The sequence below is a fragment of the Pomacea canaliculata genome, linkage group LG3 (assembly GCF_003073045.1).
Source record: "Pomacea canaliculata isolate SZHN2017 linkage group LG3, ASM307304v1, whole genome shotgun sequence".
NCBI classification, from domain to species: Eukaryota; Metazoa; Mollusca; class Gastropoda; order Architaenioglossa; family Ampullariidae; genus Pomacea; species Pomacea canaliculata.
In genome coordinates, this window is record NC_037592.1 from 20,002,733 (window position 1) to 20,021,976 (window position 19,244).

Consider the following 19,244-nt stretch of genomic DNA (forward strand, 5'->3'; position numbering starts at 1 on the left):
AAGCCAGTTAGAGTAACCGCGTGTGTCTGAAGGGATGTGAGATCTCGACAACCTGGCAGGAACAAAAAAAATATTCTTCCTGCAAGCGAGGTGGCGTCTGGCATCGAGCGCTTGTGATCAGCTCTGCGAGTGCACGTGGTGATAGTGCTAACCCTTAATTGGCTGCTGTGACTACCACTAGATGGGCTTTACACAGCAAAGACTTCTAGTCGCTTAAGTGTTTCTCTCTCCTCCGTCCACAGACGTCTGCCGGTGCTGGTGGTGTTATGTGAGGAGATGAGCTTCGGGCGTGACGATGTGGGACCAGAGGTTGTTACATCCAACTCCTTCTGCTTGGCCCTAGTGCCAGTTTACACCAGACTCCCTCTCTCTCTCTCCCTCACTCTGTGATTGCCTTTATTTACATAGGAATGCCTTTCGTAACGTTTAGCTGCTATCAGTGCCCGATCCGAGTTGTTTTGTTAAGGGATGCTGTCGTGAAATCCAGCCATCGATTTGATTATACGGTCAGCAGGCTCCTCGCTGGCAGTCGGCCAGTCGCTCTGTCAGCTTGCCTGCTTGCCGTCTGTCGCTCCATCTTTCTCCTCTTATTCATTGATCTCGGTTTCATGCAGGATCTCGCTTTCTTTCCCGACAAACATCAGCGCTAAACACTCAACACTTTTCCCAAAACATATCTTTCAACTTATCAGGTGTGAAGCAGTGGAAGAGAAAGGACAGAAAAAGCAGACGATATTTATCCAAGTGCTTTAATGAGGGTCATGACAATGGCGCCACAAAATGCACACCTGGGGCCCGTTGCACGTGTCTAAAACTTGAAACTGTTCTTAAAAAAAGAGAAATTAGAAGCGTTGCAGAATTTGCTCCTAACAAGCTTTGCGAGCGCTTTTGGCAACGTTTTTAAAAGTGGTTTTTACTTCGAAATTTAAAACAGCTCAGAGCTTTTCTTAACTAGCTAAAACAGTTTTAGCATGGATGGCCGTGGTTATCGCAGTGTGATAACATCAATACCCACCAAACCCACAAGGATTACGACTGTGTAAAAGGCTCTATGCAAATCGTTTGGTTTGAGTTTCAAATTCAGCATTAACAAGGACAAATTGAGGACATATCAAGGCCCCGACACATTCAGCGATCCTAACTTTATTTGAACGGGCCTAAAGAAAAGCCAAAATGCCATTTATCCATCCACCAAATTCGCTTTCACTCTGACAAGACAACATGAGATGGATGGAGAACTCATGTCAGACTACACAGCAGGGAATAGCATTAGTGGACAGCCTGCCAGCAGACTCACCAAGACAGATCAAATCAAAACTTCATTCAAAGAAAATAGCAATACTATATTTTCACATAAAACCTCTGTTGTAACGCGGTAGAACTTGCAGTGAAGACAGGCATCCTCCAAAGCACTTTAGCAGGTGCAGAGAGCAACTCGACCTCACAACACTACAGCAGGAGGTCGAGAGGGCTGTAGGCAATGTGAATGGAAGTCACGTGACCCTGACCACTTTCCGCCTGAGCTGCTCAGTCAGGGAAAGAAAACTCTAAAGCTCATGGCACCATTCACATGCATGTTTCAATGTCTTCAGTCCTTGTTAGCTCCAAGGTTTGACATCAGCATCGTGAGTGGCAGGAGACAAAGATAAAAGCAAGTTAAAATGTCAAGATCCTCTGTCCCCTCTCTCTTACCTTGTGTACTGGGAACAGGCGTTGGATAGTTTCAGTTCTGGTCTGGAAAAATCTGTATTGATGCAGTTGATTGCAGTTCTGCGGGGAGAACGTTCTTGAAGGAAGGTTCTGTCCTTTCGCTTCTGTTGTTTTCCCTTGCTACCAACCCAATGCTTTCTTGTGTTGTATCTACATTACCATGAAACATGTGGTTCCACAAACAGTTTTTTTCTTGGAGCATACTCCTGTACCAATCTTGACTGCGATGAATAGTGAGTTTTGTGGGTTTAAATAGGCGACGATTATCGCTGTTTGTCGGAACAGCTAACTGGCAGTGATAACTTTCTCAAATAATCATCGAGACACAAGACGAACAATGATTTCTCTGTCCACAGCTTCATACTTGTCAACACGTCCCTCAGTTGCTGTCCTTTTGCACTATTCATTTTTTGGTAAAGCCTGCAAACTACTGCTAGGTCCTCTCTGTTTCCTTCGACTTTCAGCTTGTTGTTAATTGAGGGCTCTATTCTCAAGGTCCTCGTCCATTTTATTCTTCTGTATTTCTGTACTTGGAAGCCCTCCGCCGCCTTCCAGCAATCTCCCGGGTCTGTTTCGGTGGACTGGTAAAAGCCTCTTCTCTTGTCTTAATGGCTGCTATTTCCTTCTCCAGACTGTTGTTTTCCATTTGTAGTTTTAGAATTTTGCACGAGAGCTCTTCTATTTTCTTAGTGATCTTAGTGATCCCCAAACTCCCTACTCACTGAACGATTTTTCATTATTTTCCACTTTGTTATAGATAACTTTGATCTTTGAGTTCATCAACACAGTTTCAACACTGAATGCCTGTGGTAGCCCCATAAGCTCTTTCCTTTGTGACTTGTCAGTGCTACTACCGAATGAAAGACTTGCAAGACAATATTGTTTTCAGCGACATTTTCTGTGGACTATAGGTTTGAACTAAGACCCACAGTCACATGCCCTGGCCTAACAGTATGACGATTTTCATACAGGAAGTCTATTGACAAAAGATTAACAGTATTAAAATGTACTTTGTAAGACGATTTTGATTTAGAACAACTCAACAGAAATAAAGTAGACAATATCATAACTTTTATCAAAACATCAGGGTGTCAGATTCACAGATACTTATTCACATCACATAGTTTCTATGAATAAATATAAACACAAACACACGCGCGCGCACACACACACACCACACGCACTCATACACAGCCCTAACCTTTGCCCCCGCCTGTGTGTGTCTCAGGCTACTGTAAGGACCTGGCGGACGAGCTGAAGGAGCGCTTGCCTATGGAGTACATCCTTGTCCCCGTCAAAGACGGAATGTTTGGCACAGAGCTTCCCAACGGGTCATGGACTGGCATCATCGGGGAGCTCAGGCGAGGGGTCAGACTCTTTCATCTTCAGTCACCATCGCCATTTTCGTCTTCTTTACAACTTCACCTATGCTATCTTCGCTATTACCAGTCTGTCTTTATATATATATATGAGATTGTTAAACAGGTAATTTTTCATCGTAAATGCTTTTTATATGTCTTTGACTTCTGGTCCCTGTGATCTGTTTCTCCTAAGTGAATTCACTTAATATTGTGGACCACTTTTTACGGTAGGTCATCTTAGAACGACAACAATGACATCAACATTAAACGTGACAGCCATGAACGACAGCAAGAAAGACAGGAAAACACGCGTAGAGACTACCTCGTCTAACGTGTCCGTTAATGTTTGTGGTGTTTCACTGTTTTGTTCATTGACAACTGGTGTATTAGAGCGACACTACTGTTCTCGCTTCCCCACCTTGCCGACAGCTGGCTGACCTGGCAGTCGCTCCACTGACCATCACCTCTGACCGCGAGCGCGTGGTGGACTTCTCCAAGCCATTCATGAACATCGCCATCTCCATCATGATCAAGAGGCCGGAGAAACAGAAGCCCGGCGTGTTCGCCTTCATGGAGCCATTTTCTGTGCCGCTGTGGGCCTGCATCGTTCTCGCCTACATCGCCGTCAGCGTCACAGTCTTCGTCGTCAGCAAGTAGGTGGAAAGAAAAGCTAGCAAAGAATTTCACCCTCGTGGACACCAGACAACTTTTGTATATATGTTAGGGTGACTAGGCCTCTGGTTGCATTCCTAGATTAACAATGTGATAAATTAACACAAAAAAAGGAATGTATAGATACACGTACAGTCCAAGAGATTAGAGCTTGCTGCCTGATATAATGGCTCTTTTTTCTGGGCTATATTTTTATTTTTCTCTCGTTAGATGCCTGCCTGCTTGCAATCTTTTTCTGTCGTTTTCTTCTTCAATACCTTTATTTATGAAAAGGTTGGTTTGTCACTGTGACTTTCTTTCATCTCTCTTTCTCTTTATATATATATATAAGCTGACACACATATGAGGTGTTTGTATCAAAACATATTTTTGTTTTTTTCAGTAGACACCATTTGTTAATGACCAGAATTTTATTTTTGTGCAACCAGTTTTTGGGTTCATCGATTTTAGAGGTGCCGGGTATGTAAGGCACCTGCTACCACTGAACATCTTATTTATACATCGTAACATTGCGCTGCTCGTGCCAGCACAGAATTATGGTCCGGAAATCAATCCCACCACTCGGTGCCAGCTTGGCATTGTGTCTGGGAAAGCTTTAGAGTTTGGTTTAAAATAGTAACTTTTTCGTTAATTCGCCTCATCCATTTCCCACTTTGTCCGCTCGACGTGCTTGAACTTAAGCGAGGAACACATAGGAGTAGACCTAGGGACATCGTTTTCATGAATGTTTAAAACCGAAAGTTTTTTGAGAGAATTTGATCGCTGTTGCGTGTCTCCAATACTTTTCAAATACAGAGTGGAGAATCAAGTTGAAAATATGTTTATAAGCACATAGATATTTTTTGGGGAGGTGTATTTGAAGGGTTTACCAATCCACAAACGTACGATACGCAGGCTGGTCAGAAATGTATCGGATGTGTGTTCTTCCACAGGTTCAGCCCCTTTGAACTTCGCATCCGAAGTTACCGGTATGACCGATATATTGTCTACGACTTTAACATCTGCAACTCTTTCTGGTTTTCCATGAGTGCTCTCATGATGCAAGGGAGTGAACACTGTCCCAGGTGAGCAAACATTTTGAATGAGTGAAGAGCAGTTTTTTTTTAACATTTTGATCTCAGATATAGCGGTATTTTTGAAGTCTACAAATGGGGTTTCCTGTTTCAAACCCCCTCCAAGTGCTTCCACTTGTAATTAAAAAGTGCGCGAGCCAAAAAAAACAAAAAAAAAAAAAAAAATAAAGAAGAAAGAATAAAGAAATGTAGGAGCAAGGTAAGTTAGACACGCGTAAATCAAATGTACAGGACATTCCATGTAAGTATTTTCCCGAGCAACACTCCGACTGTCCTTTCATAAATATTCTGCCATTCTTGCCAGATTTCTCTAAACTGTACTTGTGTTATTAGTGTACATCTACAAACTGTGTGTGTAGTTTTCCATCAGACCCTGTATTTAGCGTATTAGCATGTCAGTACGGGATCATCTCGGTTTAGTGCACCATCATCACTTGTAGTCGTTTTGTAGTCCGATTAACAGTTTTTAACTTGTGATCAGATCTTTTTCTAAGAGCACTACATGACTTGACTTTCAGATAGGACCCTGTTAAGCACTATCACACTATCACTTAATGGTTTGTGGACAGCTCTTCTTCCATTCAAAGAACTAACAAGTTAAGATTTTTGACTGTTTAGGGTACTTAGAACTGTTCACAGTAGCCAAAGTATCAAGGGGTCCTGACAGGGTAGACATATAATAACAGTAGCTAGGGTACAAATATGATCTGACATGTAGACAGGTCACTGTAACCTGTCTTGAAACTTCAGAAGCAGACATCTTTAAGCATAAATCTTGGCTGATTGAAAATAAGCCAAAACTTAACGAAAAAGGTCTAAAGTTCCTCAAAGAGTCAGTCACGCTCCCAGACTCCAGGCCTGAATCCACGAGAGTAGAGGAGGATCGATAGCTGTTTCATTTTCGTCTTCAGCCTGCGAGCTTAGTTTTATTGCAACACGTGACAGTCTCTCGACAAGTGTGTGTCTCATATCTGTAGAACTGTGTATTTGAGCAACACCATACCATCGGTACGATCAGTCAGTATCTTTCTATTCCAACCGTCCTCGCGTTGGTCTGTGTCTTTGTTTTATTGAAACTTGCCTACTGCAAGTCCCTTTTATCACGAACTTGTATTACTGGACTGCTGGCAGACGATTTTTTCTAGTTAGCTACTAAAACGAGGCATGATACTACAAAACTTCCGGTTTATTCACATTTCAGATTAACTACTAAAACGAGCATGAGATGACAAAGCTTCTGGTTTATTCACATTCTTTGTTTATGCTCGCCGAGACTAACAGCGGAGCACTTCGCAAGAGGCTAAGCGTTGGTCTTGGCAGACAGACAACAATCCATACTATACACGTCCTTGCTTTTATCTTGCTGCACTCCCTGTTTCATCAACAAACCATTAAAGCCCCAACATTTTGCAGCACGACTCATCCCTTTCAGGCACACCAACGGGATCACGCACTCCATTGGTTTGCTATACAGACTGCCATAGAATACCAACGTTGTCCACTGGCTTGATATACACATATAGAGTATCAGCGTTCTCCACTAATTTATAGAATATCTACGTTTTACACTGGCTTATATACAGATGTATAGAATCTCAGCTTTCTACACTAGATTATATTACTCACAGACTCTGTACCTTCTGACCTCGTAAGTCATTACACCGAGGCTTCTTCATACTGTGCAGACACTCGCCTCTCTTTCGTTCTTAGAGTCAGGACGACACCTTTGATGAACGGTTATTTCATTTTGGATCTATTGCTGTAACTTCTTTGTGTAATCGTCACCATCAAGGAAATTAAGCCATTCAAATGTACAGTTCTTTAATTAGCTTCTAGTTCTAAGACAACAGGTTTAAGTCTTTACAAATTATTAACATTTAGGAGTCCCAGTCACCCTGGGGTCAGGATAATTACTGGACTTGATATGTGGACAGGTCGGTAGCTGGACGCGTCATAGGCGGGGCGTGGTGGTTCTTTGTGCTGATCATCATCACATCGTACACGGCCAACCTCGCCGCCTTCCTGACGATCGAGCGCATGCTGCACCCAGTGGATTCCGCCGACGACCTGGCCAAGCAGACGGAAATCGCATACGGCATGCTGGAGTCCGGATCCACCAGGACCTTCTTCCAGGTAATGGGGCAGAGTGAGATAGACTACTTTCTGACATTAGATGACAATGCAGAAAGAAACGCATCTAATTGTTGCCAACGGTACACCTCCTTCTTTTTAAGAACAGCATCTAACATCTTTCCTCTTCAACCTGCAATATGATTTCTGAGCACGTTGGACCAGCTGGTCCTCCTTAAATCTTTTTTGTGTATTTGTGTGAAAATAGCATGTATTACGGATATTTTTCGATTTTTGGAGAAAGATATTCTGCTGGACCTTCACGCTCTTGACATATTCTCTTCATCGTTAAAATTACATTTCTTACCCTATTTCTCATTGTAGCCATATCCAAGGCAGGTGACTGCCATGCCTACAGCGCCGTCTTGAGATTGCATTAACGATGTGTAGCAGTCGGTGACAGCTTCAAATTCTCTCCCATGAAGTTAGTAAGCGTCCACCTTTGGAAACTGTGAGGCATGTTTCGAATCCCGTTTATCTCTTCAAACAACAGAATACTCAAAGTAGTCAAGGAAGTAAAATATTTTGGGGTCATTTTTGACCGCTTTGTTTTCTTATCTCAAACTTGTACGCCTCTCATGTCAGCAGGCTTTGGACATTCTTCGAGTGGTAGGCAATATGGAAGTGGAGGATGAAAGCAGACCCCACGATCTTGCTTCGTCTGTATCTTACCGGTGTCCGCTATAAGCTAAACTAAGGCCTCATCATCTACCATTCTGCTCAAGAGTCCTCTCTTAAAATTCTTGACTACATTCATCATTATGGGTTCTGCATCTGTCTGGTTACCCTTTTCACCACTCTGTAACAAAGTCTGTACGCATATGTGCTACGTCCCTCCCACATCTCTCTTCGCCATTGGAAGCTTATGCTGCTTGTATGTCTGTTGTCTATAAGCTTTGCCCTGGAAATCCTAAGTACTGTGTTGCTTTTCCTCCTCGGCGTGCTGGTCAGTCTGTCATTCCTGCCAATGAGCTAAAACCATTATTCTTTCGTGTTCCGCATTATTTACAGGCTGCCGGAGTTGATATCTCACGAGTAAAGCCTTTCCTGTCAGCCATTTCAGCTCCTCTTCCTGTTTTTGAGATGATCTTACAACACTCAAAAGTGCAGCGCCGGTGACCTTATCTTTGTTGAGCGAAAGCTCCAGGAAATTCTTTCTATCTACTAGATTCTGTCTTATCTTTACGAACGGCCCTTAAAGTTGAGGATGTTGGACCTGAAGCTGCGGCAGCAGGTCCGTTCTTACAGGAAATTTTTAACATACTACTTAACTTTTTGCATTGATGATTTTCCCCTTTTTCTCCCGAATGTCTTGTTTTTTTCAGCATTTCAGACCGCGACTTCAATCGTCGTGATATTAATAATAATAATAATAATAATAATAATAATAATAATAATAATAATGATAATTTATATAGTGCCTCATGCTATCAATAAAGTCGCGCTTCAAGGAGTTTACATACAAGAAGTTGCACGATCTCAGAATTACCAGGTGGCATCATATGAGTTTTACAGATCGAAGAAGAATCACACACGCGCAAACGAGCTTATGATCTGTTTTTAACGATATGAAACGGACCTCTAGAGCGTTTAAAGCTTTGTGCTTGTGTGGACAATATGTTCAGTGTTTACAATTTTCATTTTGTGCAGACATCGGAGGTGCCGACCTACCGCAAAATGTGGAACTACATGAGTACAGCATCACCCCCTGTCATGGTCAAAACAGTAGAAGAAGGCGTTGAAAGAGTTCGGAACTCAAAGGAAAGTACGCTTTTCTCATCGAGTCCTCCATGAACAACTACTACAACAACCGCAAACCTTGTGACACGGTGCGCGTGGGTGGAGACTTTGAACCTCGAGGGCTTCGGCATCGCTACACCGCACGGTTCTGACCTCAAGTATGCGTGTACTGTTGTATTATTATTTTTACACATGTCCACGCAAACGTGCACGCGTGCAGGCAAGCACACACACATAATACATTTGCGAGAGATCTTTATCGGTTATTGCGACTTAAAAGTGAGTGTCGCCTATGCAAACTGTTGAATATGTCAAACAGCTCCAACTATTTGTTTAATCAGCTTGCCAGGTAATTAACTAGCCTTAGTCGTCTTGTCTAAGCGATAAAGCTTGAAGCCTGTCAAAGCTTTTAACAAAACTCGGTTCCTCCGCCTGAGTCGTCAGACCTGCGTGGCACATTACACACAAAATCAATCCGCTAGTCCGCGCCACATTACACGCGCAATCACTCCGCCGCCAGCGCGTAGTCAGCTCCACTCTGACAGCGCCAGCCAAGCTGCCCTCACTTGACCCTCCACACTAACCCATTGCATCCTAATGTACACTTTTAAAGCATCTTTGATAATTGGCACCGACTGACACGACATCTCTCAACATTCCGGCGGATTATAAAGTAAAACTGTTTGTTTGTCGTGTCGCTTGTTGTCCAGACATTAGATTGAGCTGGCAGTGATCTTGCTGCCATGGAAGTTTGGTAGACCAACACACATACAGACTTGTCAGGCACGAGAGATGCTCCAAGCATGATATTAAGGCTTCAATATTGAGCCTGGCGAGTTGCGATAAAAAGAAAGTCACGTCTACAAAACGTTTTTTCATGTTTAATCCTTTAGCGAGAAACTCTAATGCTTTCCTGTGGGAGATTGCGTCTGGGCTATTTCCCTAGAGACCAGTTTTTCCACATGAGACTTTTTTTTAAACAAAAGAATAGAGAGTTAGTGATGCTGTGGTGCACATGTTGTTGTCAGTGAAATGTATGCAGCAATTAATTTGTAGAAGCGATAAAATAATTATTCAAAACTGATCCACGTTGACAAGACTCATCAAAGCCCAGAATGCATAAATTTCACAAATAGCTTAGTTTGGAAAAAAACCCACAGTGAGTTGATGGTTTGGCTGCTCATCAACCTGCTTTGTTTGCACGCGACCTCTGTTTAAGATGTCATCCATCTCGTCTATGCCTTTCTTAGGCAAACTATAACGAATGCTAAAAGGTTTTCCTTTCGAGAGAAACGGGGGCAATATAGATGATGAAACAATGATTAATCAATGAATTGATGAATGGATAAGGTATTGAGGAAAAAACTTGTGCCCTCGTTACTGAACTTCTGCAAACCCTCAGCAAAATAGTTTTTCTTATATTTCACATTTATTTTGTTATTACTGGGTTAACCTGAACCGCCTACTCTATAAGGTCCTTTTAGGGTCAGAAAGCTAGCAACCTGTAAATATCATATCACCAGTTTTGATTGTCTTAACTTTGTCGAATGCATTCACTCGTCCTCTTGTGATTGTCATGTGTTTGCACACGTTTTCCAGTTGCTTTTAGGAATTCTGCTCACATCCGAAAGTCCCTTCCATAACGAGGGCGACCTCGCGCTTATTTGCCAGCATTTTTCATCCCCTTTTGACACTGTGTGTAAAGTTGCACTCTCTCATTCCCGGCCTCATTTGTGCAAATATATTTTCTGTCCATCAGAAAGGGTTGCGTTTCCCTAAAGTAATCTGTGAACTTGCAATTTTTCTGTTTATTTAAGTTCTTCCGGTCACGCGAGGTTGTGTCCCTTGAGCTATTATCTGCGTTTCCACGCGAGTTTTTTTAAACTGCTATTCAGTGGCATTCTGGCATTGCCATCACCCTCATGCTGGAGTTATTTGATAGACCTTTGTTTAACTTTAAAGCCAGGGTCGCAGTTTACTCTGCTATTAAATGAAAGAAGATCATGGCAGAAAGTATCTCCCTGACAAATCTGAGCTGTTAGCTTGAGTGTCAACCTGACAAGGCTAAGATAATGGCTGTCTTCAAAGACCTTTCTAACTGCGATAGCAAATAATATTATGGTTTCCATGCATGCAATTGTCTTCATTTTGAAAGCAGTGGATTAAGGAGCATGCAGTATTTAAGCCTTTAGAAAGAAGGTTTACTAATGTAATATTGAGCTAATATCAGGCGCGCGCACAAACACACTCTCAGCGCACACGTGACATGATTCTTTGCTCTTGACATTCGCGTAAACACAAATAAAACTTAACAGGCGTACTATAAGACATACACTAATGCCAGATTTCTTCAAGCAAAATGGACCAAGTATGATCAAGCTTGAGATTCCTTTCAATCTCATGAGTTATTTTTTTTCAGCTTCTCTCTTTGACCCATCTGTGCATGGTGTCTATCTCGTGGCATCAGTTGAAGGAAACTTTTGATATTTTCTAGTTCATGGCATTAAGATTATCAAACTTTGATGTTACAACTGATAAAGGGGTTAGTTGGCCTTATAGTCATGGTACAACTAATCACTGCTAAGTTTCGTGGACAATTATCTAATTGTTAATTGTGATTTTATGCAGAGAGATCCTGAACTATGCGACATTAAAAATGAAAGAAGACGGAACTCTGCATCGACTAGAGAACAAGTGGTGGTATGAGAAGGGAGAATGTGGCAGAGACACAGGTCACAAGGTCAGTTTGCCTGTCACTTTGGTCAGCAAGTATATCAGTTTATCCATCCATTAGTCAATCTGTTTCGCTCTGTGAGAAAGGTAGACAATAACACCCTTAAAATAAATAATGAATATAACAAAGCTAACCTCACTCCTACTGTCAGTGCTGTTACAATCTTACTACAAATGTTGTTACAGTCCTATTACAGTGCTGTTACAGTGTTACAATGTTGTTACAGTGCTATCACACTCAGTCCTCTGCACTTGAGGGTGAGAGGCAGATGTGCTGCTCTTTGCTCAAACTGTTTGTTCAATGAGATGATGCAGCAACGAAAACTGATTTCTCTTATTCTTGTTTGTCTTGTCCTGAGATTAACTAGACAAGCGAGAAATCAGTCAAAGAATTACAGGAGAGACTATCAGCCATGCAAAGTCACCGTTTCCCATATTATATTTCATACAGTGCAAATTTGGTGTTGTGAAATCATCAGTGCTTTCGACTAATTAAAATTTTAAAGTCTTCTGATACATATCTGTTTGAACCTATGAATGCTTCGTAAACAGCTGTAGTAGCCAAGAGAACTGCTTTTTTTCTTTTTTGAAATTGTTTTGTCATGAAGATGTGGTGTCATCTAATCAACATTTGACATTTGCTTGAGATGATTCAGTCAGGTAGCCAGCTCTGGTCTATGGATGGACGCTTATGGCATATACAACTATTTTCTTTTTAATCTGTTTTATCGTTTTGACAAATATTTCTCACTATGCTTTTGCAGGAATCGAAGAAGCGATCTTTATCACTGAGCAACGTGGCTGGTGTGTTTTACATCTTGGTGTCTGGCCTTGTCATTGCCATCGTCCTGGGACTGATTGAAGTCTATATCTACAAGCGGCAGAAAAGCAAAGTAGGTGTTCAGCAACCGAAGAGTGTCAGTTGTTATGTTTAGGATCACTTTTTCTGATTAGTGGTTTTTCTCTCCTCTATTTCTCTCTTTCTTGATGGTATTAATCTTGAAATCTACAAGTGTCAAGTCACCTCTCGTCCTACAAAGTCAGCTGTAAAACACTTGTAGCTGCTTATGGTGAGAATGGATGATCAGACGACTTGTCAGAGCTATTGCCCCGGTGGACGAACAAGAAGTAAACATCCATTTTCGAAAACTTATTCTTCCTCCCCCTCTTTCTATCTCTCTCTTTCTCACATACAATGGAAAATTTGCTAGAGGCACTTCTATCTTCCTTAGCTTTTATATGAGTGGCTCACGCAAAGCCGTCACAGCGGCCCGTTGAGCACTAGCAGGCGACAAGAGCGATGATGGAGAGACCGAACTTTAAATGAATGTAAGAAGCAGGGCAAGTGTGTGTAGGAGGACAGCAGTCCTGCACCTTGATCTTTTCTGATTCTCTGAGCACGATACACACCAGGAATAAATATATCATCCAAATACTGCCCAAAGCAATTATTAATGGCCATAGGAGACTAATATCTTTTAATATGAATATCATTTACTGTTTCAAGCTTCTGAGTAGGCCATGAAAATCACGTTTGTTGAAAAATCCTTCAAGTTTTTTTAATGAGTTGCCATGATAACAGTGAGAGTTGAACACAAGCTGTTATCTTACATATCTGACATTTGTATTCTATGTCAGAAAGACTCGGGTATTCAAGTTATATATGTGCTCTATGTGCTGAGGCTTTATTTTAAAACTGTTTGCGGTCAACACGTACGTTTTTTCTGTTTCTTTTTATCGCTCGTGTTTTTATTTTTTATCTGCCTATTAGGAGGCTGGCTTGGCACATGCAGATACCAGAACAACTGTAGCTGAAACCCCTCAGGAGAACATCAATGGTCTTATAGAGCCACATCGAGTAATTCTACGACGCCATCGATGATATCACAAATGTGTATTTGTTTATATAAAGAAAAGCCCCGAGACTTTACCATTTGCCTTTCTGAAACACAGTTTACATTGTACCGATGGACATTCCTGACTGTTATTTGATAATTATCGGAAAGTTGTGCAGCCAATGACAAAACTTTTGAATAATAAGTCTGCGGCCAGACTGGTTTTGTTTCCGAGACCTTCTGTAAGAATGATATCGGAAGTAAGATTTCTGATAATACAACACAAGCATGATTACAATGGATATTCGTTTGGTTCCCATGTCAACAAACTCTACATCAACGCCCATTTTCTACCAGTAAATCAGCATGTCGCTTTACCTGAATCTGAAGGACCTTAAAGATAAAATCAGACTAGTTACTCGGACAATGCATTTGTGACAATGGACAGGAAATAGAAACTGCCATGTCTCCAGCCGCACAACATATTTATAAAAAATAGAATCACTCTTAAGAAATTGCTTTTAAGTCATTTAGAGCTCTTAAATTTTGATTTTCTCTTCTAAATTTCAAACAGGTCAGAAAAGCGTTAAACGTGGTAAAACAGTTTTTAAGACGACGACGGCGGCAACAGAGTCTTTTATTAAAGAGGAACTAGATGTGTCTACTAGCATACAAGAGAAACTTTGATGACATAAAACGTGCACGAATTGTTTCAGCTATAAAATGTATTTGAAATGACTGCTTAGAAAAACTTTTCAAGATTTGGAACATGTATTAATTACTGACGGTTCAAATATTCACCGGTCAACACGTATGAGAAATTCCAAGTACAATTTATATTTTAACACATAATGTATTCAAAATATTTTGTTTCGCCCAAAACCTATTTACCATCTTAAAGAGTGGTAATGTTGTCTTATTGTAATGGTCATCAGAGGAAGAGGTTGAGCTGGTCTGTCGAATCATATGGTGTTCTGCTGACACTCGGAGTTTATAGTCCACAGTTCGCGCTAAATGTTCCCCATATGATACTCATTCCATTATATACATATATATATTAGTCTTGAGTTTGACGAGTAATCAATTAATACATTTATGATGTTTTGCTGCCATAGAAAATTTAGCCTCTCGATGATTTCTGTGGGAGCCGCCATTTAAAACTACTGTGTGCTGATGGAATCAGAAGTTCGGCTAAAAGAGTTTGAAAACAATTTAAAATGATGTTACTAAAAATTATCCTAAGCACGCGTTGTGCATTAGGTTTAGGAACTTTCTGTAAAAGCATTTTGTCAACTACATGATACGACTTTCCAGTTTATATTTCCATACCTGGGCTGGGGACATAACTCCATAATACGGCCACTGATTGTGGCGCCTTGCGAGTCGGACAGTCACTATAATTCTGGGCTTACAAAATGTCTTGTGGGAAGCTTAATGCTGATGGTGATGAAAATATCTTCAGAAATGAATTCAGTATTCCGTGTCTGTAGTATTAGCTGAGGTACCGCCCGTGTTAATGTTTGTATTCCAGTAGTGGCACTGCTTTAGCTACATGTGATAGTTGTAATACTCTTATCAAGGGGACGCTCTGTTGAGTGAAATGTTTACGTGGAAAATACGGTGCCAAATGCATTATGTTAAGCATGTTTAAAGAATCATGTAAAGGATGCCATGCAATACATATATACATGTATGGATAAATAACAAATACCATATAATACAATGCAGTACAATGCAATGTATGTGATTATTGTTTTGATTTTTAATCTGATTAACATACATTACTTTATTGCAGATGTTATAACATTAAATGGACTATCATAATACATTTGTTTGTTTTTTGTTGACGGTGACACCAGTGCATATCGACAAAGTAACAACTGAAACCGTCTGTCTACCATTACCGTCTACACAGCCACCTCTCTCCTGCAATAACAGTTGAGAGAAGCTTCACACTTGAGCACAGGGTTCTCTGCATGGTCGATTTGTACTGTACTTATTGTACTGTAGTTACTGTGCTGTACCTACGGTACTTACTCTACTGTCCTAAGAAGTAAAAATATATCTTGGGCCTGGAGGCGACATTGATATTCTCCCGACTGAAATCACGAGCTACAGTGGCGGCCAGCAACTTCTGGCTCAACGATCAACTTGAGCTTTTAAGTAGAATCCGATGACTGGACTTAGTGGAAAAGGTATTGATGGTTACAGACTTTGTAATAAATTTTGTGTGTTTCTTTTCTCGAAGTTAAAGCGAATAATTCGTGTGCAAGCATTCAAAGCTATACGCCCATGCTTGAACACAGCTTCTCTGCTAAAACAACAAATATTACTGAAAATCAAATGTGTAAACAACTCTCCGCGCTATTGATTTTAATAGCTTATATTGTAGCCGTCAATGTTTTAGTTGATATTGTATGTTAGGCGGCGAAATGACACATTGAGCGACACAAACATTTGACGCTTGGTGCATTGTAATATATAAAATTCTATTGTTAGAATTGAAACTCAAGTGATCTGTGGTGTATCGTTAGTTTGATTAGTTATATATATTAGTGACAACAATCAAGATGGCTATGAGCAATGTCCAACCATATCACACTGGGGTCGAGCTGACGTCATCGAGGACGAAAGAGACGAGAGTCCGTGTAATTTCCCTTATTAAACACAGCATCCCATAAAACATTCAACTTTTTCCACATGAACAGACAGGAAAATAGACGAAATGCAAACTGGTCCCACTCTTTACGAGATTCTAAGCAGTTTTATTTTGCCTTTACAATCCCTTCAACAGGCACTACCGGGGAGGCAGGCAGCAGACTATGGACTAACCATGCTAATCACATCTGTCTCGTATTACCCAAACTAAGCTGGGCTTATATTCCGTAAAGACAGAAGGACGGACGGACTGACGGACAGGAGCAATCATCTCTCCATTATCTCTCAGGTCTTTAGCAGACTCCTTCACTCGTTTTCGTTCTAACAAACCTTTTTGCATGTTAGGGTCAAAGTATTCTGACTGACTTTGGCCAGCTATTGATGAGAGAGCGCCAGACAAAGCTGGTGTCGCCAATGTTCTTCTAAAGCCGACAGGGAATATTCTGGGAATAGTCTCTGTTTCCTCTTCAGAGTATACACAACGCTTTAGTAAGGCAGAATTTACTAAAGGGTCGAAAGAAGTAATGGACGCAGGGTTAAAGAGGTCATAGGTCTCATCATTTGTTTTCCTGACTACACAGGTTTCCATAGCTTAACATCTGTACGTAGTCATATGATCTACAGCAGACATCTCATTCTCAAACATTTATCGTCAACAAGTTTCCTACAAGTCTGTCAGCTTTCCGACAACACGTCTGTGTCAAGTTTGCTGTTCAGACGGTGTGTGACTGCTGCAACACTTTTTCCTGCAGTTGCCCTCGATGTCAAAACTACTCCCAGAAGCTACACCATCAACCGCTACACTGACGTATGGGGCTGTCATTCGTTCCAAAAACGATTGCTAAATAGAACGGTATTGGTTTAAAAAAGCTTGGTGGATATGTTTTTACATCCTAGTAATTGCCCAATACGTAAGAAGATTCTTGGATCCGATTCTAAGAGGTTTTCTTTCTAATTGTCGATACATTACCAAGATCAATTAGGCCTCTTCCATCGTGTGATGATCTGGTTATCTCCTACAAAACACCGTAGTTTTCTTTTTGTTAACCAGTCAAACATTTGTTTCATGGTAGTGGAGTGTGGTAACAAATGTCGCGGAGAATTTACTGCTACAGGAAACTGCGTTTTGCCAAGACTCATTGAAACCGTCATATTATGGGAATGACATGGAGGGTGATGCCGCTCAAGGGCAGTAACCGAAACACAGTCTGACTTCAGTCATGTTTAGCAGAGAGAGGAAGGGGTATAACTGGTGCAGCTACGAGAGGAAAAAGCACTCACCCAAAAGACCGATTTTTATCCAGGCCCGCTTCCTTCCTTTCTTAATGACGAGCCTGCTGGCCAAAACTCACAAAACAAATAAAACTGATGCAAAATGTTGAGACTAGTACTGATGTGGAGTAGAAATATAAACTAAAGCGTGCGGTAAAGTATTATAACTAAAACAGTGAAGTGTGGCTATATACTGTAGACGGGTGAACTGTATTTATTTTACTATTAATTTCTTTGTTTGATGGTGTCCCACAGCGCGTGAAAATGACGGAAGAAAACTGAAAATGTAACTGTAATAGGGAACCAAACCTTTATTCGCACAATGTGTGGATGATGCACATGGAATCAATGGACAGTGTAGACATTACTAACCAGTTGTTTAGTCGGAAGGGGTATTAAACTGGGAGAAAACATGACTCAAACAAACCTGCCCCTAAGACGATGTTTACACTAGTGATTGTAACGAGGTTCAAACGACGTATTTGCAGGGATTGGGGAAGCTCTCAATCAGAGACTGCTGGAACGATTTCTGCACTGAGCAACGGCCCCGAGTGACGAAGCACCCTGACGATCGACAGCTTTTGTATCACACCGATCACCACAGACCGTCTGAGCACAGACCTGAGAATGACAGTACATGAAAGTTATACCATATATATCCTCCTCCACCAGCAAAACCTGCGTAGAGAACTACTGTGGTCCACGTGCCACAGACATACACACCCCAAGCTCGTGTGCAGTGGCCCAGAGCTCACCAGCACTGGACAAGGCAGAAGTGGGGTGGAGGGCTTTTCACTGACGAGTCTAGTTTCATTCTGGTCCACAATGATGGCAGATACCGAGTGTGGCGGCACCCAGCAAACAGATTTGTCCATGTCTGCGTTAGTGAGCGGTGCTCTCTGATGATCACAAGAGGAGTTCGTCTGAATAGCAGAGCCTCTCTTCCATCTCTTTCCTGGCACTGTGATTAGTGTCGAGCGCAGAGACGAGGTTTGTGTAGCCTGGTGTCATGCCAGGGTTACATGTCCAGGCTCCATGCTGTAAGATAACAAATGGTGACCAACATGGTGACCAACTTCTTGAGCCAGCGGAAAAATCAGCGGCTTGACTGACCACCGCATTCACTGGACATGCTTCCTTAAAACAAGTCTGAAACATCTTAGGAAGACATTTTCAGCCGAATTAACCACAGGCAGCAACCATGGCCCAGCTCTTCCCTTTAGTTGGAGTCGCTGGCCATCTCTCAAGAAGTTCTAGTGACTCTTGTTCAGCTTATGCAAGAAAGACACAGAGAGTATCTATCAGCAAACTGTAATGACAGATGTTCTTCATTATTTCAAAGTTCATTGACAGTTACTGCCAAATTTTCCTCCCTGCGAAAGAGGTTTTCTTGGAATACCAATGTTTTACACACGAACTTCTTCTCGTACTGTACTGTCAAATAAGGACATTGAAATATGTTACAAGATATTTCAGTCTTGTTGAAGTTGTTTATTATATATTGTAATTAACCTTATGTGAACAGTATACATAGCTGTATGTGTAGTAGATATATCATGACATAAAATATTTTTAAAGTTTTACTAAAGGCGCAGGATTTTGACAGCTGATTTACAAACTGAGTGAGCTCTCTTCCTCTCCCACTGTCTGTCACTCCTTCCTTCTTCCACGATGTCACCCTTTATTCTGTGAAGATTTGTGTGTGTGTGTGCATGCATATGCACGTGGGTGTACTGATATACATATTTGTGTATACAAGCGCCTACTTGTGTTTCAGTCGCATTCTTACAATGTTACAAAGCACGTGAATTACAAACATTTTCATTGTCTGAAAAAGGTAGTTTCTGGCTTAGAATGATCGAATTAGGATTTCATCCCCGTCCTCATTACCTTTCGATAGAAAACTGCATTTAATAAATAAAGATCGAGTTTCGTGAAAACGGCTAGCAAGAAACATTGGTGAGAGGTCATATAAACCACCGCGCAGCCAAAACGAGGCTGTTAAATTATCCTTAGGCTCCAGAAAGCATGAGTCACCAGCCTCAAGAGACACTTAAATA

General features: G+C 41.3%; 1 protein-coding gene across 1 annotated transcript in view; it reads left to right on the top strand.

Moving 5' to 3' along the window:
* The window catches only part of LOC112559484 (glutamate receptor-like), a 62,163-nt gene extending 47,099 nt beyond the window's left edge, over positions 1-15,064 (top strand). The window contains 10 exon segments of the mRNA XM_025230778.1: positions 2,939-3,078; positions 3,501-3,724; positions 4,676-4,807; positions 6,751-6,949; positions 8,597-8,702; positions 8,705-8,787; positions 8,789-8,844; positions 11,315-11,426; positions 12,184-12,312; positions 13,191-15,064. Of these exon segments, the coding sequence (XP_025086563.1) occupies positions 2,939-3,078; positions 3,501-3,724; positions 4,676-4,807; positions 6,751-6,949; positions 8,597-8,702; positions 8,705-8,787; positions 8,789-8,844; positions 11,315-11,426; positions 12,184-12,312; positions 13,191-13,301 (1,292 nt within the window). The 3' untranslated portion in view covers positions 13,302-15,064.
* The last annotated feature ends 4,180 nt before the right edge of the window (positions 15,065-19,244 follow it).